The sequence below is a fragment of the Pleurodeles waltl genome, chromosome 2_2 (assembly GCF_031143425.1).
Source record: "Pleurodeles waltl isolate 20211129_DDA chromosome 2_2, aPleWal1.hap1.20221129, whole genome shotgun sequence".
Classification (NCBI taxonomy): Eukaryota; Metazoa; Chordata; class Amphibia; order Caudata; family Salamandridae; genus Pleurodeles; species Pleurodeles waltl.
The window spans coordinates 298,585,994-298,611,426 of record NC_090439.1 but is presented as its reverse complement, the minus strand read 5'-3'; the positions used below and the strand labels follow the sequence as shown (position 1 = coordinate 298,611,426).

General features: G+C 43.5%; 1 protein-coding gene across 2 annotated transcripts in view; it reads right to left on the bottom strand.

The window, feature by feature from the left end:
- Window positions 1-25,433, bottom strand: part of GNAL (G protein subunit alpha L) — a 642,487-nt gene that overhangs the window by 14,958 nt on the left and 602,096 nt on the right. For both annotated transcript variants that reach the window (XM_069219747.1, XM_069219748.1), the window contains exons 10-11: window positions 11,210-11,340; window positions 5,135-5,202 (exon numbers count right to left, since the gene is read on the bottom strand). In XM_069219747.1, the coding sequence (XP_069075848.1) occupies window positions 5,135-5,202; window positions 11,210-11,340 (199 nt within the window). The remainder of the gene's footprint in view (window positions 1-5,134; window positions 5,203-11,209; window positions 11,341-25,433) is intronic.

Sequence of the window (25,433 nt, the reverse complement as noted above, 5' to 3'; positions counted from 1 at the left end):
TTAGCATCCAGTGGACTTGCATTGAAATGGAACATACAAAAACATCCCACAGGGCTGACAAATCATAGTAGATGCATATTTGGGGACAGAGTGAGAAGACTCGCACACCGACTCTCCGGACATTGAATGTAAATAGCTGAGGGAACAAAATCAAGAAAGGGCTAATGACAGAGCACGGACACTTGAAAACAGACCTTATATTTTTACACAAACACACCTCGAAGGTGCTAACTGTCACTTCGCGGGGAAAGGCAAATACAAGTTGTAGATTCACTCTGGGTTGATAATAGTCTCCAGGGTAGTTATAATACTAATCTGAAAAATTAGTTAGCTACCACATCTCACACATATGGATGGGTGTTGACAGTATATACACTGTGGTATTGGGAGACTGGGAAGGGACACAGCTGATACTAGTGAATGACTATGCCACACCATGCCTGCATGCAGCCACATTACAAACCCTAACACTACTACTAGAGGATTTACCACAAGCCCTGACAGTGTTAAGAGGGGACTTAAACATGGTGGTGCATCCTCAACTAGACAGAACTAGCACAACAGAAACAACCAAGACTATGTTGGGGAAACTGAAAGGATTCTTGCAGGCCCTGGGGATGGGAGATATCTGAGGATCGCTACACCTGCAGGAACATCATTCCTATTACTCAGGAGCACATAGCTACCACTCAAGAATATTCTTCACAACTTGCACCGTCCTAAAATATTTTATGTCAGCAGGATACCTAGCTCACCACTGCGGGTAACACTAGGCGTACCCCGTCAGAGTGGGATGGGGACTGGAGAATGGCATCATGGTTCCTGGCAAATCCCAAAGTGGTAGCGAGTCCGAGTAAAGCCACATAGCACTATTTCATAGAAAATATAAATTTGGTACAGGGTGAAGACACACTATAGTGGTCAGGTAACCATCAGAGGGGTGATCATCTCATGACAGGAGAGGGCGAAAGCGAGAGGAGATGCAGATGAAGGAGCTGGAACAGGATATTAGCTAACTAGAAGTGGAACACGCACTGAAACCCATTACAGGATGCGCATGAGACTTAGCTGAAAAAAAAGAAAAGAATATAGATTTACACTGACTAACAAAGTTTAAAAAATCCTACCTCCTCAGGCAAAAACACATGTAAGAAACAGCTGACAAGGCTGGCAAACTACTAGCATGGCTGAAAAGCTGAGAGTGGGAAGAAAGCAAATAATACCGGAGGTGTAAGAGATGACATGTAACCAAGAGTTAGCAGAAATGTTTGCAGACTATCTCCAGGCCTTTTACCAATCAAGCCACATACTGACACTGCTGGACCTAGACCACTTTGTGCATAATTGCCCCACAGAACACTTAGCATCGGAACACAAAGACTACCTAGAATAGGAACTCAGAGGAGGCAACAGGACAATCACACAATTACACACAGGGAGAATGCCGGGCCCAATGGCATACCAATAAAATGTTATAAGAAAATGGTGAACACAGTGATCACGTCCTTACACAACATGTACACACATGCACGCTAATCTCCGACATTAACAGACCTATGAACTGCAACAATAACATTAATACATAAAATGGAAAGCACTGAGATTACTGCAAGTCTTACTGCTCAATATCTTTGCTTAATGGAGAGGTTAAAATCCCAGATAAGGTGTTGGCCAACAGGTTACAAACCGTAATTACAGTCTTAATTCGACCTGATCAAGCCAGTTTTATTCCACAACCATCTACCAAACTGAACTTGGGCCATATTCTTATATAGTCGACTTAAATCGGTCAGTACTAAATTGGATATCACCCACCACCCTAGCCACTTTGGCCCTACTCCACACTGAAAAGGAGTTTGGTTCTTTGGAATGGCCCTTTTAACTGCGACCAGGGGATTCACCTCCTTGATTATGCTATTATATTCACAGCTTATGGTCTTGATTAGACTTAATGGTTCTATTTCTCTCCCTCTTCCCAGTCACTAGGGGTGGCCCCCTCCGCCCTACTTTTTATCATTGCCATGGACCCACTGGTACATCACCTACAAGACAAACATTTGCACAGAGGATTGCTGTTCAAGCCAGGCCCACTGCTTATTTTGCTTTATGCGGATGACATCTTGCTATTTATACACCACCCTTTTGACAATCTGGACCCCATTTAACGCAAAATTGTTAAATTTGGGAACTTTCCAGGACTACAATTGAACTGGGCAAAGTCCAAGTTGTTCCTTCTTAAAGACACATCGACCCCAGTCAAGTCTGACTTACCACTGAAATGGTGTACCAATTCAGTCAAATATCTCAGAGCGTATGTACACCATGGCAAGGAGCAGGTCATCTGTCTGAATTACGGCCCAGCCCTCAACAAACTAGCAAAGCAGGTCAAACGGCGGATTCACCTACTGTTGTCAATGGTGGGCCATCACCATAATTAAAATGGTGGTTCTTCCCTGCTTTTTGTATGCATTCAATAACATCCCTATTCCACTTACCAGTTCCTTCTTTGCCTCCCTTATTGACACTACTTGTCTGGACAGACAGCAAACCAGGATCCGCTGGGATATCATGATACTCCCTTAGGAATGGGGGGGGGATTTTGTGTTTGTAATTTTCAATTGCATTACCTGACTCCACAGTGCCACTTTGCGTACCACTGGTATCACGCGGAAGCATGTCTGCTGTATGCCATATCGAGAAGATTCTTATTTCCCCCACCCCACTACAAGCACTGCTCCCAGCAGACATCCGCTAGATCCTTCAGATGTCTAAACCGTTTAAACCACCTGCTGGACATGGCACAAACTCGCCCAGCTCATGAATGGGGGGGATTCTGTACTCTCCCACGCTACCCATACCACATAACCCATGGCTCCCTACTGCAATAGAAAAATTGGTCCAGTACACACTGAACTTCTTGATTCTTCACACCTTTGGGGATTTATTCCTGGAGGGGCATGTATTTTCACTTATGGAGGATCCCAGACTGACCGCTGCTACATATATGAACCATTTTGTGCTTTGGCATCTTCAAAACACATTGTGCGCCGTAACCCCTTCATACCCCTTAGCACTGGAGGAATTAAAGCAGCTCATGTTAGTCATCACTGACGCAGAGGGCAGTAAACGGGTCTCAAAACTATATTGTGCCTGCTTGGATTCTATTACCACCACATGAAACCAAATTACGGGGCATATTGGAGAACGAACTGGACCACCCCCTTAGTGCCAAAATTTGGAATGCTTGCTGCACACAAACACGTTTGGTGTTCATGAATCCATCAACGCAAATTTAAACACTTTCAATTCTTACGCCGTGCTTATACTACCTCTGAAACACTTGCTAAAATGGACCACAACCACTACCTGGCTTGCCCTAGGTGTCACGCGCCCTGATTTCCCAAACGTGACGTGGACATGTTAAATATGGGCAGGACATACAAGGCCACCTAGCCTTGATGAGTGACTTAACTCTTGGACCAAGCCCTCTCCTAGCCTAATTGGGATATGTGAATGATGTTCCTAAATCCGCCCAACGCTACATAGCCATTGCCCTATATTTAGCCAAATGCAAATTTTGCCATATACTGGGGTGGTAGAACTCCACCCACAGTGGAGGCATTGCTTCAGTCTCATCTTGTGTGACACTTCCAGTGAAATATAAGCTACTCTCCAATCATCCAAGTCCAGGCCTAAGGACATACGGCAACCTCTGAGGAACTACTTATTAACGATCAATACCCCCACACAGGGACAGTAGTTTAGAGAAACTGATGCTCTTGTGATCATTAAACCAATGTATGTATTGACTGAAGTTCTTCCTTTGACTGCCTCTCTATGCTTTTTGTTCTCTTTTACCGAGGGGACACTCACCCCTTATGTGATTTCCACGATTGTTGTTGCATTGTTTGAGTGAGTGTGAAGCAAAGATTACAGCATCGTCAATAGGGACAATCATCCCTCCCGAGGACTGGGAGACTATTATTTTGTTGCTATACCATACATAATGTAAATACAAAGTTTTAAAAAGAAAACATACGGCCTTAGCAAAAAATGTAAAAGAAAAGATAGCGGTAGTATCTCTAGAAGCAAATAAGATATTTGAGTCTATTAAACAGTCATTTCTCTTAGTCCAATTCACATTTTTTTAGGAATGGCGAAGATTCATTGACTGGGTATGTCTCCTGTACATGACCCCCCCATGGCAAGATTGAGGGTTAGGAGCGTGCTTTTGCGGACATTCCCCATTAGGAGAGACACGTAACAGATGCCAGCTGTCGCCCACGTTGTTTGCCCTGGCCACTGAACCACTTGCGAGATGGATATACAAAAAACTTTTTAACGAGAAAAAGAAGATTTGGCGCTAATCAAAGCAGAAAAGAGTGAGATTGCTAGGTCTGTAAACCACTACAATACTTTACACGATAAGCCAGCGGGTCTTACTCTAGGGCCATGGACACTTAGGGAAGCCACAATACCTACTCAATGGGTGCACAACTGTTTAGAAAATAAAATAATATGAGGAGATTATTTAAGTATACGCACATCAAAAAGCAAAATTAAAATGCTGTTATTGTGAAGGAATATGAAATTGGAGGTTAAAAATTGAGTTTGCAACATTTTCTTCATTCAGGGCAGCAGCACAAGTACAGCAAATTGAATTTAGAATGGATGATTGCATACCAGTGCTTCAGTTGAGGCCACCAATGTCAAAATGAGAGCATGCATTAGGAGTAGAAAAGCCATCATGATATGTTAAAGGCTAGCATACGGCTCCGTTTTCTAAAATTAAAAATACATTTTAAAAAGCCTCAACATTTCAACGAAATGAAATTTTCGATTTTTGCATATTGTTTTAACTAAATAAAGGATTTAGCAATCTTTGCATCTTTTAAAAGTACTTAAATGTATACTTTTGAAGTTCAAATTGCTTAATGGGGACCCCGATAATCAATTGTGAATCAGTGGGATTGCACATAAGACAAAAGGTTAAGAACTGCTGCTATAGGGAATTCCATACAGTTTGCCTTTATCAAAACCCAGAGAAAAAGACCAGATGAGAATATCAACAATCAAGCAGAGATTATAATTAATCTGTAGTACGAGTGTTTTAAATGTTTATAGACATACTTACTAAAAATTCATCCCGGATGAAAAACTTGGCCCTTGTAACTTTGGGATCTTCCCCGGCGTCTGGTGTTGCTGTTCAAAAGGAATTGCATCATATTAGGCACTATTTAGCAAGATAATTTGCATAGCTTCTGAGCGTTGAATAAGCAGAAACAACTGTCCTAATTTCTGCAATGGAAGAAATTTGGACGAATAAGCATACAAAACTTCTTGGAAAGTAATTTAAAAATTCAGCATGTTGCAGTATCACGTTCCCTTCGTTTGCAGGAAACAATCTTACTTTAACTGTAGGTCCTAAAAGTCACATGATGAAGTACTGCAATGGAAGAAATTATATTGTAATGTATTCGGGCAACACCGAGTGACATCTGGACAGCTGAATTCTACCGAAGTGTATCTTACAACATATTCGTCCTCTCACCCAGAATACTCTTGGTTACGATGAACGCTGGAGTAATAACACAAACGGCAGCATATCCTGCGTGGATTTACCAGGTCCTCTCACAGGTCTTGAATTACACCTAAAAGCATCTGATCATTTGTTACGTAATCAAAATAAACGTTTGAACTGAAATGAACTCCTGTTGATCATACCTACTCGAATCTGAAAGATCTGATTCCAAATGATGTTTAAGAAAACTGGTGCTGTGTGTCCCTAGAATACGAAGAGTGGCAGTGTTTCCTAATTTGGTTTAGGAAACACACAACTTCCCCTCAAAACCGGCAAAACGAAACTGATTTCATGGCGGATTGGCTGCTGTATAATTTCCTACCAGCAACTTGCAATGTTGCACTACATCTTATTTATTTACCAAGTTGTACAAAGTGATTTATCTCCAGGGCCCCAAATGGCTTGCCGTGAACATCACCGAGTTACAGTAGAGGCAGAGGCACAGAAGTGCACACATCCTCGGGGATACATTTTACAAGTGACCCGAGAGGTCACTGGAAAAGGAAGAGGACAAAGGTTCCATCTCTTATGCAACTCGAGTGAGAATTCAATCCAGAGCCCGAGGTCGATACGAGAGGAAGCACTGTGCCAACAGTAGGAGTACTATTAGAAAGCAATCTAACGAGTAAAGCTTGGTCTTTCAATCCCAAGTTATGTGTAGGCACATATAGTCTGGTTCTTTCTTGAGCATTTATGGTGCTGAACCGTAGACAGACTTGCATACCCGTGTCCACAACTTGTGCTTGACTCCTATGAAAACAAGGGGGTAAGAGTCGGTTTCACAAGGAGACTACTTTTAGACACATCTAGGGTTGACAACGTTTAGTTTCATAATCAAAACTAGCTGTACTCTGTGACTCCAGCCACTGAGTATACGGTGTGTAACAGATTTTAATCTTTACATCTTCAATCTGCTTAATACAGGTTGTTACCAAAGGCAAAAATATGACCCCTTTCTACATCCAGGTATAGATCTGTACAAGGAAAGGCTGAACCCATCAAAGTGGAAATGTACACCTAGGTGTTGGTGTGGTTTTATATGAGGAGATATACACATGCAAATGACCCATGGCCATGGGCCCCTCGATACCTATTTGCGCATCCATGTAAACATTGCTGAGGCAGTAAAGCTTCTGACTGAAGCAGAGATTTCATTTTGATCTTGTGGAAGCTCTAACGGCAGTATCAAGCAGCAGAATGCTTTACCATGGGTGGGTGATACCACGGTGTCTGCAGATGGTCACAGCTGGGCTAGCCAATTTAAAACTCCTAAGAGAGATTCTAGATTCACAGGTTACAAACTTGGCCTTAAGGATATTTACACACACCAACCAAAACTTTGTGAAGACATAGCCAACAACATAGATACATATGAAATGCCCTCTTCTGGTAGCTACTAAACTAGGAAAAATATATTGATTTAGTGCATGGAACTTTGCCCTTATTTTCTAAAATAGTTACACAGAAATCTCATTGACCCCTTTCTATCATTCACACACCAGGTTAATGCTATGATCAGTTCCACAGCATATGACATATGCTTAACTGCGTTCATCCCATTCTGGATATCGGTCATCTGGTCACCCTAGCACAGGCTGTTACTGGTGCAAACCCTGATTACAGCAATCACCTCCATATGCAATCCTCCTCCACACCACCCCGGCAAGGTAACTCAACAGCTGCTTATAGCTACTGTGGAACACATTTGCTGCGATAGTGGCTAGGGCCTGAAACACTGCTCAGGTCACTCTGATCCTTAAAAATAAAAAAATAAAACACACACACACACGATGACCTTCGCATGTAGAAGCCTGTTTACAATACTAACCACAGTCCATAAAGCATATAAGACAAGACCCCAAAATAGCTATCGAAAATACAGTGCAGCTGTCTGCCTGAAAGAGTGCTCTTACCCAGCATATTAAATTATAATTCCAAAGAACAAGCTACAAACCTTGAGCAGAAGTAATTACCCTGCTGTGCGCATATTAACCTGAATTGAAGCTATAATACAGTGCATTCATACACTTTTGTTGGAATTAGATGATGCTCTTTAAATCTTTCAAATGGGTGAGCAGTGTCTTGGTTCTGTATGACCGCTGGCGACATTTCCTACAGGGAACACTGCTAGGCCCTCTGCTATGAAGGAGAATTGGAGTAACTGAGTGTTTTTCTACTTTCCTTCTTGCAAAACACAGCTACTAAAGGGAGATTCATTCAAATGTCCCTTCCTCTAGCCTGTTGAGGGTACACAATTGCATATTCGGCCTTACACAGCTCAATATTTACATGGAGTCCTTCGCTTCAATACTGGCAGGACATTAAATCTAAATTCATCAATATGTAGATTGCATCTAGCAATACCAGAGAACTGAATTTGCAGCAGACATCAGAGTGAACTCCAAAACCTCCTCAGAAACTGAATATATCCCAATTCTGTATGAAATTCAACCCCTTCATAACAACTCTGTCATCTATCAACTGCTCCTACCTTGTTCCCCTGAGACAGGTATCTGGGATTCACCAGACTGAACTCTCCTGCAACATCCACATTAATAGACCTTACAATTTCAAGGATGTACCTACTTTAGCCTGGAAAGCTCCTTTATTCTCACATTGCTGAAGGGGATTGAAGTGCTAGGCACCGTCCGCCAACAGTATCTACCTTGAACTGAGAGTGTTTTTTTCACTCAACTACAAGGCTGGTATTATGAGGCACAACGGTGGTTCCCAGGTATTTGGATTTAGCTCTTGTGAGAAAACCCAAAACTATTCTGAGAGTATTCTTCAAATGTTCTCACAGGGCTTTGGAACTCACATTCAGACCACATCCTCCTATTCCTCCTAATATAACACATTTTCAAAGGCCACCTGACATGTATGTCGGTAATTATTTCATAAAACGTTTTGAGTCCACTTCATAGAGGATATAACTAAAAGTTATTTGTACAGCGCTTTCATGTCCTTGTCACTAGTTTCACACTTTCAAACTATTGTATATATGTTTTAGATGTTTGTTAGACATTGAAGAAACACGACAGAACCTTATGGGTAAACCGCATAAGAAAAGTAACAAGTGGTTGGAAAATCACTGCTTGCTATGTTAACTAAACTAAAATAGCAGAACCAGCAATACACTGCCCCAAACATCTGGTCCAACTAAGCATGTCTGATCCGTTGGCACAGTACTATGGACATGATCGTTGAACACTTGAAAAACGACCAACACCACCATCAAGTAAGGTGTTTCGGTCAAAAATATTATCCATCAGTCTCTGTTCCATGTCTTTGCGGAATCCCAGCTGAACACAAGTAGACAGAGTGTACTTCCACGAATACCCTTAAATCAGGGGTGTCAACTAAGGAAAATGCATTCAAACCAAGGGGTAACGTGTGAAAATCGGTACTTCTACTTTTCAAAATAAGATCCGTATTTTGGCCATTTGTAACCTAAAATTATTTTGTAAACTTTTCCCTTGCAACCCTCTACTGTTGCAAGACATTTGTGCTCGAACCTTTTCCACCGTGAAAGAAAGTTAAGAGATTAAGGGGAGTACAAGGAAAAGCTAGAACAGCCCAGTAATCTGGAACAGTGCCAGATCATGCGTGCTGAATAAAAAGCACACACAGACTAACATGTACTCTGAAATTTGTGAATTTATTAACAGAATCTGACTCTTATCTTCGTAAACTGATAATGCAGCACTGTACTACAAGACAAGGAGCACTCTCTCAAGTAAAACAGCCTTAGCCTTATCAGGAGCCAACAAGCTTCACCTTTTTCCTAAAGCACAAATACTTGTACCCAAGATACATATGATACAATAATATTTTCTATGTAGCCTGATGAGTGTTTTTGGAGACAAGTCGGATACAGCAAAGTATCATGATCAACTTCTGTGTCTGGATCAACTCAGAGACAACATAGCAGCAAGAATACATTTTTTGAAGAAAAAATAACTTGGGGGTGCTGAAGGGACTGTTTGCCAGTGCCTCTCCTTTTCTATGCGAGGTGGCCTCACAAACTGGACGGAACTCTTGTTGCTGCAACGTTATCCAGCCACACTCTCGCTCATTGGCCATCATCTCTGCTATTTTCCCATTCTTCTTTTTAAGAGGTAGCCCGTGGATGCTGTCTCTTCAAGACTCCTGCCCTTCTTTGCTAACTCCTGCCATCTCTGCTGGAAGTCGCATGCTCAGATGGGATTCTTTTGACAGCCTCATAAGTGCACTGTCCACTGCCACATTTTCAAGGGCCAGGGGAGGTTTTACTTTCGAGGGATTTTCACAGGAAGAACTACACCATATCCTTCTGGGTACCACTCCTTTGTATCACCTACAGATACACTTGCCAAGCTAAGTGTTTTGTCCCAAGACAGTGCCCAAGTGTCGACCATGTAAGTAACTCAGTACACTGGCAGCACCGCAGTGTGTGCACGCCTGTTTGGTATTTACTAAAGTAAAAAAATAAAAAATAAAAATATTTCCTTATACTTTTTTCAGGACAGCGTTACAAATTATTACTGTGAATTACGTCTGCTGCTCTCTCGTGGCAGCACAGGCACCAACTAACATTATAGAAGAACCTCTTTAAAGCTCCCATAAAGGTTTCATGGTTAAATACAACTGGGCTGCTGACACTTTTTTTTGTATGGACAAGCTTCAGCATACCCTCAGAACTGATCCACAATAATGGAATGGACTTCAGTCACCAGCACACAAGTAAGGTCCAGGTTCCTCACTGAGGGTTAAACTACACAAGATCCTAACCTCATGGGAAAGCTGTGACACTCCGAATCATTGACAAGGTCTTGCGTGATGCTGGTGGATTACTGCACCAGCAGCAGCAGAGATCCACAGAGGTGATTAGTTCATTTACAGTCGTCAGGTGATCATATGCCGAGTAAAAGCTCATTTGAAATGACATTTTCTGGTTTTTCTCTGAATCTTATCAACGAAAAGCCATTTCTTTAAAACCGTTTAATTTTTGTGGAAGCTTTATTGGAGAAACCTCTATAATTTTTTTGCCAATATGTTTACGACTTGATTCAACATGACAGTTTTGCCCCAGTGTTATGCGCGCCAGTGTTAGTGTAGTGCAATATACGATGTGACTCTTCAGGTGCGCATCACTTCGCAGTTAGGCCCCTGAGGTTGTCTGTGTGCATACAAGAAGCTCATAATTTTAAAGTGAAGCTCGGAGACCTCAACACTTAATGAGATTGAGTATTTCTTTTATTTTTTGTACGATACACCCTCCCTGATTTGGTGACTGAAGAAAGGCTCAAAATAACAAAAAATAAAAGACAAATAAAAGGCTAAGCGCCCGCTGCAGTACTGGCAGAGGATCATCATGGGCAGGTTATATGTTATGTAGTGCAGTTATTTTGGGCTATCAAATATGTACACAATCACAGTTTGAGGGATGACCTGTGATAAGACTCGGTAGATGTGCAAAGAAAAGCTGATGTAGGGTGCGAACAAACAGTTAAGAATCGAGGCTGAATGAGATGGGCCAAGCAAGTACGGCAGTACCAGGAGCAGGTTTTCGATTTTTTTTTCTGAAATGTGGGAAAGTCTCACCAATTAAAATGCTTTAAACTTCTTAAGAAAAATGTAATTGCTTACCATCCTCCGGTACCGTGTACTTCACATATTCAGGAAAGTAGTCTTCTATTTTAGATTTCCCTGCCAAAACTTTTTCTGCCAACATGTCTTGTTTGTTCAAGAACAAGATGATTGAAATGGTCCGTAACCACCTGTGTAGAAAAAAAGCATCCTCAGTATAGACCGATTTTTCGAAAGACCAGACTATGATGGAAGTAAGAAAATTGTAATTTATGTTTTCAACTATGTTTTGTTTCAACACTAACTACGTTGCAATTAATTACAGTAACTGTACAATCAAAATACAATATTTAACAGTGTGCAAACTATTTTCATCACAGAACCCTTTTTGGTCAAATATAACCATCAATGCAAGTAAAACAGGTAATTTCACAAATCTTGAAGCTATCAAGTCACCCCAAGAGTTGAGTAAACAAGGAGCACATAAGGGAAAAGCAATGAGCAATGATTGAGTGAAACGCAGTGAGTCCATTACATCATAGCACCTCAGATTGAAACAAGGTTTGCGTCTGCTTTTGGCACCTTTGGGCATTTTTGTATTATATAAGGAGGTTACGGGCTACCTGACTGCTTTTCTACCACGTATGAGGTGGCACCGGTCTGTCCCCCCACCCCGCCAAATGCTTCCGCCAACCAGGCGACCCACAGGATAAGGCTCTGGTTGGGGGGGAGGGGGCATTTTCATTCTTCCAAGTGAAGTCACTCTACAAGTATTAGTGGGGGTGTCCAAGCTCGCTGTTCACTTCCGGACCACAGCTCTCTTTTTAATTGGTCTGCTGTACTCCACCCAGAATACGTGCGTACTGTCAGAGTTTGTTCCTGCACTGGGGAGACGCTCACTGATGTTCCTCTGGAATATCTGACGTGTGGCACTCCATACGAACAAACACTGGACCGTGCTGCGTCCTACAGGGAGTGAGGCAAAACCTATAAATAACACATCCGTGACATATTAAATTATATTTCTCTAGCGCTTACTATGCCTGGCGAGGCGTTGAAATGATGTGAGCGAGCAGCACGCTACTCAAACCCAAGATTAGTAGATATGTGATCTGTTTTTTTCTCCTGTGGCTTAGTTGTGGCAAGTTTGTGTTCTTGAGTTCTTGCCCATTTAGTAGTATTTTGAGTAGGAATAGAATGGTGGCAATGGATTAGAAAAGGGGAAGTAGTAAGTAGTTATTGGGAGCAGTGGACATGTAAGCCTATTGGGTGAATTGGCTAAAAAGGAGGCGGTAGTCAAAGTTTTGGGATGAGTCCGAGAGAGGAGGGATGGGTCAAAGGCTGAAGGGAATACCATTTTTTTCAAACTGAAAATGAACTTATACAAACATACGTGACAGTATACTGTTTGATTAAATGTCTATATATATATGGAAAATGTCACTTACCCAGTGTACATCTGTTCGTGGCATTAGTCGCTGCAGATTCACATGCTGTGCACATCCCGCCATCTGGTGTTGGGCTCGGAGTGTTACAAGTTGTTTTTCTTCAAAGAAGTCTTTTCGAGTCACGAGACCGAGGGACTCATCCCATTTCGACTCCATTGCGCATGGGCGTCGACTCCATCTTAGATTGTTTTCCCCGCAGAGGGTGAGGTAGGAGTTGTGTATGCTAGTAATAGTACCCATGCAATGGAGTGAATACGTATGTATATAATGAATTTTAAAGTAATATATTTACAAATGTACAAATGTTCAAGCTCTACTTGTAAACGGCTACAGGCTCCCGGGGAGGCGGGTGGGCGCATGTGAATCTGCAGCGAGTAATGCCACGAACTGATGTACACTGGGTAAGTGACATTTTCAGTTCGATGGCATGTGTAGCTGCAGATACACAAGCTGTGCATAGACTATTAAGCAGTTATCTCCCCAAAAGCGGTGGTTTAGCCTGTAGGAGTTGAAGTAGTTTGAAATAATGTTTTTAGTACAGCTTGACCTACTGTTGCCTGTTGTGCAGTTAACACATCTACACAGTAGTGCTTGGTAAATGTATGAGGCGTAGACCATGTGGCTGCCTTACATATTTCGTTCATTGGAATATTTCCTAGAAAGGCCATGGTAGCACCTTTCTTTCTGGTTGAGTGTGCCTTTGGTGTAATAGGCAGCTCTCTTTTAGCTTTAAGATAGCAGGTTTGAATGCACTTAACTATCCATCTAGCAATGCCTTGCTTTGAAATTGGATTTCCTGTATGAGGTTTTTGGAAGGCAATAAATAGTTGTTTTGTCTTTCGAATTAGTTTTGTTCTGTCAATGTAGTACATTAGTGCTCTTTTGATGTCTAATGTATGTAGTGCTCTTTCAGCTACAGAATCTGGCTGTGGGAAGAACACTGGTAATTCTACCGATTGATTCAAGTGGAACGGTGATATTACTTTTGGTAAAAATTTAGGATTTGTCCGTAGAACTACTTTATTCTTGTGTATTTGAATAAATGGTTCTTGAATGGTAAATGCTTGAATTTCACTCACTCTTCTTAGAGATGTGATGGCAATTAAAAATGCAACTTTCCACGTTAAGTATTGCATTTCACAAGAGTGCATGGGCTCAAAAGGTGGACCCATGAGTCGTGTTAAGACAATGTTGAGGTTCCATGAAGGAACTGGTGGTGTCCTTGGTGGTATCATTCTCTTTAGGCCTTCCATAAATGCTTTTATGACTGGTATCCTAAATAATGAAGTTGAGTGCGTAATTTGCAGGTAAGCTGAAATTGCAGTAAGATGTATTTTTATGGAAGAGAAAGCTAGTTTTGACTTTTGCAAATGTAGTAAGTATCCTACTATATCTTTTGCAGATGTGTGTAAGGGTTGAATTTGATTATTATGGCAGTAATAAACAAATCTTTTCCACTTATTTGCATAGCAGTGTCTAGTGGTAGGCTTCCTAGCTTGTCTTATGACCTCCATACATTCCTGTGTGAGGTCCAAGTGCCCGAATTCTAGGATTTCAGGAGCCAAATTGCTAGATTCAGCGATGCTGGATTTGGATGTCTGATCTGTTGTTTGTGTTGTGTTAACAGATCTGGTCTGTTTGGTAGTTTGACATGAGGTACTACTGAAAGGTCTAGTAGTGTTGTGTACCAAGGTTGTCTTGCCCATGTTGGTGCTATTAGTATGAGTTTGAGTTTGTTTTGACTCAACTTGTTTACTAGATATGGAAGGAGTGGGAGAGGGGGAAAAGCGTACGCAAATATCCCTGACCAGTTCATCCATAGCGCATTGCCCTGAGACTGATGTTGTGGGTACCTGGATGCGAAGTTTTGGCATTTTGAGTTTTCTTTTGTTGCAAATAGATCTATTTGTGGCGTTCCCCACATTCTGAAGTAAGTGTTCAGTATTTGGGGGTGAATTTCCCATTCGTGGATCTGATGGTGATCCCGAGAGAGATTGTCTGCTAACTGATTCTGAATCCTGGAATAAATTGTGCTATTAGGCGAATGTGGTTGTGAATCGCCCAATGCCATATTTTTTGTGTTAGGAGACACAACTGTGTTGAGTGTGTTCCTCCCTGTTTGTTTAGGTAATTCATTGTTGTTATGTTGTCTGTTTTGACAAGAGTGTATTTGTGGGTTATTATGGGTTGAAATGCTTTCAGAGCTAGAAATACCACTAAAAGTTCTAAGTGGTTTATATGAAACTGTTTTTGCTGAATGTCCCATTGTCCTTGGATGCTGTGCTGATTGAGGTGTGCTCCCCACCCTGTCATGGATGCATCTGTCGTTATTACGTATTGTGGCACTGGGTCTTGAAAAGGCCGCCCTTGGTTTAAATTTATACTGTTCCACCATTGAAGCGAGATGTATGTTTGGCGGTCTATCAACACCAGATCTAGAAGTTGACCCTGTGCCTGTCACCACTGTGATGCTAGGCACTGTTGTAAGGGCCGCATGTGCAACCTTGTGTTTGGGACAATGGCTATGCATGAGGACATCATGCCTAGGAGTTTCATTACTAATTTGACTTGTATCTTTTGGTTTGGATACATGGCTTGTATGACATTTTGGAATGTTTGGACTCTTTGTGGACTTGGAGTGGCAATTCCTTTTACTGTGTTGATTGTTGCTCCTAGGTATTGCTGTGTTTGACACGGCAGAAGGTGTGACTTTGAGTAACTGATTGAGAAACCTAGTTTGTGTAGGGTTTCTAGGACGTAATTTGTGTGTTGTGAACACTGTTTTTGCGTGTTGGTTTTGATTAACCAATCGTCTAGGTACGGGAACACATGTATTTGCTGCCTTCTGATATGTGCAGCTACTACTGCTAGACATTTTGTAAAAACTCTTGGCGCAGTTGTTATTCCAAATGGCAACACTTTGGATTGGTAGTGTATCCCTTGGAATACAAACCTTAGGTACTTCCTGTGTGAAGGATGTATTGGTATATGGAAATATGCATCCTTTAGATCCAGTGTTGTCATGTAGTCTTGTTGTTTGAGCAGTGGGATTACTTCTTGTAATGTAACCATGTGAAAATGGTCTGATTTGATGTATGTATTTAATATTCTGAGATCTAGTATAGGTCTTAGTGTTTTGTCTTTTTTGGGTATCAGAAAGTACAGTGAGTAAACTCCTGTGTTTAGTTCTTGTTTTGGTACTAATTCTATTGCTTCTTTTTGGAGCAATGCTTGAACTTCTAATCCTAGAAGATTTATATGTTGTTTCGACATACTGTGTGTTTTCGGTGGGACTGTTGGAGGGAATTCGTGAAATTCTATGCAATAACCATGCTGGATAATTGCTAGTACCCAAGTATCTGTTGTTATTTCCTCCCAATGTTTGTAAAATTGGCTTAATCTTCCCCCCACAGGTGTTATGTGATGGGGATGTGTGACTTGTGAGTCTCTGCTTATTTTGAGGACTTTTGGGGCTTTGGAATTTTCCTCTACCTCTTTGGAATTGTCTCCCTCTATATTGCCCCTGAAAACTTCCCCGCTGATATTGGCTTTGGTAAGTGGGCCTTGTTTGTGATGTTGTGGTTTCTGTAGGTTGTCCTCGAAACCCTCCCCTAAAAGGTGTTTTGCGAAAGGTGCCTCTGCTCTGCGGGGAGTAGAGTGCGCCCATGGCTTTTGCCGTATCAGTGTCTTTCTTGAGTTTCTCAATAGCAGTGTCGACTTCCGGCCCAAACAACTGCTGTTCATTAAATGGCATATTTAGCACGGCTTGTTGAATTTCCGGCTTGAAACCTGACATGCAGAACCATGCGTGCCTTCTTACTGTTATTGCAGTATTTACTGTCCTTGCAGCTGTATCTGCTGCATCCATTGAAGACCGTATCTGATTATTAGAGATACTTTGTCCTTCTTCCACCACTTGTTGTGCTCTTTTTTGGAACTCCTTGGGTAAGTGTTCTATCAAATGTTGCATCTCATCCCAGTGAGCTCTGTCATATCTTGCCAAAAGCGCTTGTGAATTGGCAATGCGCCATTGGTTTGCTGCTTGTGCTGCAACCCTTTTGCCCGCAGCATCAAATTTGCGACTCTCTTTGTCTGGAGGTGGTGCGTCTCCCGAAGTATGAGAGTTTGCTCTCTTACGAGCTGCCCCGACAACTACTGAGTCTGGAGTTAACTGCGTTGTAATATAAACAGGATCTGTTGGCGGTGGCTTGTACTTTTTCTCCACCCTTGGAGTTATGGCTCGGCCTTTAACAGGATCCTGAAAGATTTGTTTTGAATGTTTTAGCATTCCTGGGAGCATAGGTAGTCTTTGGTACTGGCTATGAGTGGAGGTTAGCGTGTTAAACAAGAAGTCATCCTCAATTGGTTCTGAATGTAAGGTGACGTTATGGAAAGCAGCTGCCCTTGCGATCACCTGTGTGTAAGATGTACTGTCCTCAGGAGAGGACGGCCTGGTAGGGTACGAGTCTGGGCTGTTGTCCGATACTGGAGCATCGTAAAGGTCCCATGCATCGGGATCATCTTGACTCATGGCAGTATGAGTCGGTGAGTGCATCAGTGGAGGAGTTGCTACTGGTGATGTGTGCACTGATGGTGGCGGAGAAGGTGGTGGAGTTGTTTTCTTTGCCACCTTTGCTTGTGGCTCCTTGTCCTTTTCGTGAAAGGCAAGTTTTCTTTTTGTTTTAATTGGAGGAAGAGTGGTTATCTTCCCTGTGTCTTGATGAATGTGGAGCCTCCTTTGAGTATAGTCTGGCTCTACAGCTTGAAGTTCCTGTCCAAATCATTGTTTTTTCATTTGTGAGGCTAATCCTTGTTCCTCTGTATAGGAACCTGTTCTCGGCTCCGAGGCTGGATGTTTCGGAACCGAAACTTTTTCGGAGGTCTTTTTAGGCTCCGAAGAAACCTTTGTAATTTTCGGCGTGGTGGTGTCTCGGTGCTGAATTTGTTCGGTGCCGCTGTCACGGTGCCGAAATTTCTCAGAGCCGATGTCTCGGGTCCGAGATTGCTGTGTGGCGGTATCTCGACCGGAGTCGGATGACTTCGACACCAGCGTGCCCTTTTTCGGTGCCTTGGCTCGGTCACCGCTTTTTTGGGTTAAGTCATGGCCTTTTGGCGGTGGCGTCCCCTGGGCTCTTGTTGACTTCTCGTGAGTCTTTTGTTTCGACGTCTTACTCACAGTTTTCGCCGTTTCTTCGGCCTCGAGCTCTTCCGAGTCCGATTCGTGGATAGAGAAAGCTTCCTCTTCTTCCTCGAAACGCTCTTGTTCTGTCGGCGTCGACGCCATCTGCAGTCTTCTGGCTCTTCGGTCTCTTAACGTCTTTCTGGACCGAAACGCTCGACAGGCCTCACAAGTATCTTCCTTGTGCTCTGGGGACAAGCACAAGTTACAGACCAGATGCTGATCCGTATACGGATACTTGTTATGGCATTTTGGACAGAAGCGGAATGGGGTCCGTTCCATCAGCCTGGAATTCACACGTGGCCGGGCCGACCAGGCCCCGACGGGGGATCGAAAAAACCCCAAAGGGCCACCGGAACTCTTCTAAATTCGGTGTCGATCTGTTGTAACTAACCTGATACTGAACGCAAACAATACCGACGTTTTCTCCGAGATTCTAACTAACTTTCCGACCCGAAACACGGAGCGAAAAGGAACACGTCCGAACCCGATGGCGGAAAAAAAACAATCTAAGATGGAGTCGACGCCCATGCGCAATGGAAACGAAATGGGAGGAGTCCCTCGGTCTCGTGACTCGAAAAGACTTCTTCGAAGAAAAACAACTTGTAACACTCCGAGCCCAACACCAGATGGCGGGATGTGCACAGCATGTGAATCTGCAGCTACACATGCCATCGAACATATATATATACACACACACACACACACACACACACACATATATACACACACACACACAACCATATGTAGACAGAAGCAGCAATATTTACATGACCTGATATATATATATGTGTATCTTGTGGTGTAATATACAATGTCCCCCACTTATATTAAGGTACCTGCTGATAACAGCGTGAAAAGTTAATTTCTGGGAACTTTACCACTGTTGACCAGTGCTAAAGTGCAAGTGCTCTCTGTGTAAACTGTATGAGTAACTGGCTTTCCATGATTGGCATATTTGATTTACTAGTAAGTCCCTAGTAAAGTGCACTAGATGTGCCGAGGGCCTGTAAATCAAATGCTACTAGCAGGCCTGCAGCACTGATTGTGCCACCCACCGCAGTTTCATGTGAGCAGTTTTAAACTGCCAATTCGACTGGGCAAGTGTACCCACGTGCCAGGCCCAAACTTTCCCTTTTTGTACATGCAAGGCACCCCAAATATAGGCCCAAGGTAGCCCCCCCGGGCAGGTTGCAGTGTATGTTAAAAGTGGGACATGTACTGATGTGTTGTACATGTCCCGACAGTGAAAGACTGCCAAATTTGTTTTTCAATGTTGCAAGGCCTCTCTCTCTCTCTCATGGGTTAACATGGGGACTGCCTTTAAATATATTTTAAGTGTAGTACCCCATTGGGAGGAGATAGAGCTATGGAGTTTGGGGTCTTTAAACTCAAAATTTAAAAATACACCTTTTGGTAAAGTTGTTTTTTAGATTGTCAGTTTGAAAATGCCACTGAAGTGGGCATTTTCTTGCTTAACTATTCTGTGCCTCTGCCTGCTTGTGGGATCCACGTCTGGGTCAGACGGACAGTTGGGCTGTTTGTGGATTCCCTCTAGAGAGTGACACAAAGGGAGCTGGGGTGTAACCTGCATATCCTGATGAGTCTCCTGGGCTAGAGAGGGGAGGGAGGAGCGGACACTTACAACTGAAAGGGCTGTGTCTGTCCTCACACAATGGAGTCTCCAACCCTCAGGTGTGTGTCTGGGGCCAGGCCTGGGCACGGCAGGATCTTGTGAACTTTTCATTGAAGTTTGTCTACCTCAAGGGCAGAAAGGTGCAGAAGGTGTGGACCCAAACCCCCAGATTTTTAGATTACTTTTGGATCAAGAGGAACTTCGGCCAAGGAGAAGAGCTGAAGGACAAGTACTGCCCTTTTGCCTGTGAGTGCGCTTTGCTGGGTTGGCCTGCAGTCACTGCTTCTGCCTGGCATAGGACAAAGACTGGACTTTGCTGTATTTTCTTGCTGTGAAGTGTCTCCAAGGGCTTGGATTGAGCTTTCCCCCTGTTCTGAAGCCCCAGGGCCATCAAAGACTTCCTCTGCCAGCATCTGGACTCTCCTGCTCAGACTCCCTCCCTGCCAAGTGCTGCTTAATCCAGTCCTTGAAAGGAGAAGCTGGTGGAACCAAAACTGGAAATTCACACACAGGAGCCATGCGGGAGAAAAATCAACAGCATCTGCTTTGCGGCTGAGAAATTGACGCAACACCAGTGTGCGGCTGCCAAAATTGACTTATCACCAATGTAGCGAAGCTCTTCACCACTGTGCGCCAGAATGTTTGCACGCATCATCGCTCGGCTTCAAAACCACAGTGAACCTGCACAGACCCACGGTTGCCCCTCCAGAAATTGACCTATCGCTCTTCTGTGGGAGAGAAAAAACAATGCTTCGCCTACCCGACTGGAGAAGAAACAACCCGTGGCCTCACTTGCAAGTCATGAATCAGCGCATTGCTTACTTTTCCAACACATCCTCACCCGTGCGGCTTTATTTATGATGCAAACCTGGTATTGTGTGTAAAAACAATACACCCATTGATTTCTATGGAGTAAGACTTTTTAATCTAAAAATGTATAACTTTGCTTGTGTATGTAGAAATTTTGTTGAATTGGTCTTATTTGAGTTAGACGAATATTGGCTATTTTTCTAAACTGGTGGTGTATCTCTTTTGTAGAGTTTTCACTGTATTACTATGTGTGATGGTACAAATACTTTACACACTGCATTTGAGATAAGCCTGACTGATGTGCCAAGCTACCAAGGGTGTGAGTAGGGGTTGTCTTAGGAGTGTAACTCCCTTACCCTGACTAGAGTGAGGGCCGCTGAGTGGACAGATTGAAAACTGACTGCCAACCAGAGACCCCTTTTCTAACATTGGTGATTAGTGGTGGGGATAGAACTTATATTTGTACTTGACATACAGTGATTGTTGTACACTACTGTTTTAAGTGCAGACCATTACGTGACCACATGCTGATACTTTTTTCTATGTGGATTTTTTTTCTGCATCCTTTTTGTTCTTTTTCCCTTGGGATCCTTCTGCCTTTTTAGAACTCATGCGTTTTTATTGAACCTCACCCACAAGCATGTCTCAATCTGGGGATGCAACAGTTGTTGCTACAGAAGTTGTGTTTGAGTTGGAGAAATTGGACGAGTATACAGTGGTGTAGCTTATACCATTTTGCAAAGAACTTTCCTGCTCTATCAAAAGCTCTGCTAGGAAGGAGGAGCTGCAAAAAGCACTGAGGGTCTGGCTGGCAGCTAAGGAAGCTGAGGAGGACACAGAGGCGGAGAATGTGGATGAGGGGGTGCACATCATACATCTTGTTGTACTGCGTAGCCCTGACCTGCCTTGGGGGGTGGGGGGTTCTTCCAAAAGTCTGACCCCTGAGGAGTTGCAGGACAGATAAGCAGAGAGAAGGCACCAATTTGAGTTAGAGAAGCTTAAAATGGAAATGAAAGAGAAAAGATTAGCCATGCAAGAGAAAAAGATGCTTTTAGCTCATCAGTTAAGTTTCAGAGAGCTGGACCAAAGGAGCCAGTCCAGCAGAGAGGATGGCAGCAATACCACAGTGCAGCCTGAAAGGAGGGTACACATACCAAAGGCTTTAGTGAAGGATTACAAAAGGGAGGATGACATATACAGGGCTCCAAAAATCCACTCAACCACAGGTGTTCTGTTCAGTTCAAACGTGGAAGGGCAATAAAAGATGCCTTTACATCTTGTTCTTATGTCACATTTGCTCTCACAGACAGAGGTCAAAAGTCAGTTTTTCTTTCAATTAATTTTCCTTCTGGATGCAGAGTTCCAGGACTTTGTAGGGTGAACTGTGTGACCTGCTGCTCAGAATGTAAAATAAAAGGATATAGGGTGTCAGGATTTTCCTAACACACAACATTTAAATGACTAAGCCAACTGTGCAAACATTTTAAAATATACTTTAGTAGTTGTGAAAGCCCTTTTTTATATTTGTGTGATGAAAAAATATTTTAATAGGATGTAAACAAAATCAGAATACTTTACATGTTGATTTGCAAAGGATGTTTTCTGAAACCCAATTTTCACAGATTGTTAATACACTATATAGTTTTATCAGTAAAGCTGCAAGTTAGTGGAGAGGTTCTTGGACATTTCTTGGAAAGTTACTGTGTGTAAATGACAATATGTTACCACATCATGGTTTAGTAATATATTAAAATTAAGTGTTTAAACAAACTGAGAAACACGCCAGCCCTGATGGTAATGTTGTTCGTAAAATAAAAGTCCTAGGTTATGTGGGCTAGACCTCATGGCTACTTAAACAAAATAGTTTTTTTGTACTGCAGAAATGCTGCGCTCATATATTTGAAGGTGCAATCGTGTGAGAAATAAGAAAAAGGCGACTCTGTAAACTATTTGCCTTGGATCACACAATCTGAGACCCGTTTACAGGTCAAGTATATTACAGTTAGGTCGATTAGATTATTTAAGTCATTCGACCTGCAAGTCTAGTAACATTTTAATGATTTTCCGAGCCCTAATGTACCTGTGGTTTAAAGGGTACGAGAGTCAGCTCTCCACATAAACATAGTCCCTGAGGTACACTGGGGGTGGGTCTGTGGAAGTACTTTGAGGTGTAGGGGAGGGACACCCTGACATCCTTAGGGAATCCTCAGGGACTTACCTACTCTATCATGAAGGATACCCTACTCACTAGGTATGGTCTCTCACCCCTAAGCAGTACAAGGAAAAGTTTAGATCCTATAAGAATAAGGAATCCCAAACTTGGTTGAAATATGTAGATTCTTTCTGCAGGTCACTGGATGGTTGGGTGAAGGACCGTAATTTAACAACTTAAGAGGGGCTGTACAATTTCATTGCAAGGGAGCACTTTGATAGTCTTTATCCAGAGCTGCAACAGCACCTAATTGACAGCAAGCTGACTGACCCCCAGGGAGCTTGCCCAGAAGCAGACTGATGGGAGAGCACCAGGGTCCAGAAGAGGTATGGGGGGGGGGAACCATGCTAAGGGGTGGCAGGGTCCCCATCAGAAGAAGTGTTTGGGAAGGGGGGAGTAAGGGAAAACAGGGAGAGTTGTCTAAAGGACCCCAACCTGGATCCCAGGGTAAGGATTCCCAGCCCCCAGTAGAAATAAAACAGTGGATCTCTACAGGGAGACCTGCAGAGAAGGGTCCCCGCAAGTGCTTTGCATGTGATCAGGTTGGTCACAAAGGGGGGATCCCAAATGTCCCAAGGGGACACAGGCACCCACTTGTACTCATTCACAGGGTTTGGCCAGTGTAGCTCTTGGGGAGGAGTTGGTTCCAGGTGAATGGGAGCCAGCTGAGAGGACCCTTGTTTCACTAGGAGACAGTGAGATGGTCTAGAAGACCCTCGTGCCTGAGAACACTATGAAGCGGTGTCACTTGGAGTCTGAAGAGCAGGTAGTTCCCCATGTGCTTCATTAAGTAGTTGCAGTAGACAACTCAGAGCACCTGCGTACGGTGGTCTCAGGTTCCTTGAGGGTAGCTGTGAGTCCAACCATGCCTGTTGATTGTCTGTTAGGCAATGACCTGGAGGATTCTCTTTGGAGTGAGGCGGAACGCCAGTCACACTTGAAGATGCTGGGTCTGCCTGGGTGTGTGTGTGTGACCACCTGGTCTATGGCAGCCCATCAGGGTGATCAGGAGGCCCTAGAGCGAGAAAGAATGGTCCAGGTGCCTGCAAGGAGGAGGAAGGACAAGGGGCGTGGGAAATCTGCCCCAGAAGTCCCACGGACCGGGAGGAGGCTGACCCTGAGGGGGACACCCAAAGCCAACAGGGGAAAAAGTGGATGAACTGGGGGAGGTTTCCGAGCTGACCCATTGGCAGCAGGAAGGGAGTCCCACCAGGGTAGAGTTCTGCGAGACATAATTCATGCCCTACTCTTGAGGGTCTGCAGTGACAGGCTGCAGACCAGGCATCTGGCAAGGAGTCTGGCTCACACAGGATCTATTGGGAGGAGGTCCTCCTGTACAGTCAGCCTAACGTTGCTGAGCCTGGAGCAGCATGTGTACTGGTGGTACCCCAACGCTTCAGAGCCTTCCTACTGGGTCTGGCTCATTAGGAATCTTTGGCAGGACATTTGGGGCAGGACAAGACTTTTGAGAGGCTTGGCACTCAGTTTTTACTAGCCCCAAATGTGCAGGCACTCTGACGCACATTGCAGGCCCAGCCAAACTGGTCAGGTAAGTGGCAAGAGAGGGAAGAAGTGCAAGGCCCCCTTCCAACCTTTTCCTTCCGTGAGCAACCCTTTCAAGCGGGTGGGCATTGACATTGTGGGGCTGCTGGATCACAAGACAGCCATGGGCAACAGGTTTATTCTGGTCTTGATGGACCATGCCACCTGGTACCCAGAAGCCAACCCTCTGAGGTCGACAGCCCCTGAGTGTGGAGTAACCTACAAGTTCACCACTCCTTACCTACCCCAAGGAAATGGGTTGGTTTAAGGTTCAACTTTACCCTGAAGGGCATGATTATGGGTCTGTCAGAACCACTGAGGTGTAAGTGGGATGTCCTCCTGCAATGCCTTCTCTTCACTTACAGGGCGGTACCGCAGAAGGGACTTGGTTTTAGCTCCTTTGAACTGCTGTATGGCCACCTCTGAGTCTGTTAAAGGAGGGCTTGAGGAAAAACTCCAGTAGGCTCCCCCAGGACGTTTAGCTACGTACTGGCCTTCAGAAACCAGACTGTCCGCTTCAGGAAACTCGCCCAGGAGTACCTAGAAGCAAGCCAAGAGGACATGAAACACTAGTATGACCAGAATGCCTCTCTGGCCATGTTTCAGCTTGACCAGAAAGTGTGGGTCATGGCCCCAGTGGAGCCTTGTACTCTGCAGGACAAGTGGACTTTGCCTTTTATGGTGGTGGAGCACAAGAGTGATGTCACATCTGGTGAACCTGCAGACTCACAGGAACCCTTTGAGGGTCCTGCATGTGAACCACCTCAAACCTCACTTTGAGAGGTCTGAACTAACTATGCTCTTGGCAACAGATGATGGGGTGGAGGGTGGAGAGTGAACCTCTTCCTGACCTCCTGTCTGTTTTATGGGGTTAATTCAAAATCTAGCATGTTTGCGCTAGGGAGTCCCAAAAAAAGAAACCCTTAATGGTCAGAGAGGGGAAACAGACAATAAAGTAAATACAGTGCAGCATTACAATAACAAATATTTGAGGAGTATACTCTGCTGTCTAACAGCAGACTTCAAGTTCCTTCCACTTAATCAAAATACGTTTTACAGTGTATAAAGTGGCTTTCTCTATCCACACAGGCAAAGATTCTATAATGATTGTTCTGAAGCACTAAGATGTATACACCTGTAACTATAATATTTTCAGCCCTGCCTGACATTCAGGTATGTAGGTGAAAGCAGAAGAGACTACACTTTTAATTATGTTTTATTATACAAAGAGTTTAAAGAATGCATTTGTAATTCAAAGGACTATAAAAACTTTCAGTCCTCATTAAATGTTTCTCATCCTGCTAAATCACTGAGTGGTAGGATTCAGAGCCGGTCAAGGAACTATATCAGGTCAGCAGACTCTCACAGACTGACTTTGCTGTCAGGCACCTACCAAAGATAGTGAACTTTTTTTTTTTTTACATGCTTGTGACACATGAAACAGTTGCAGATATTGC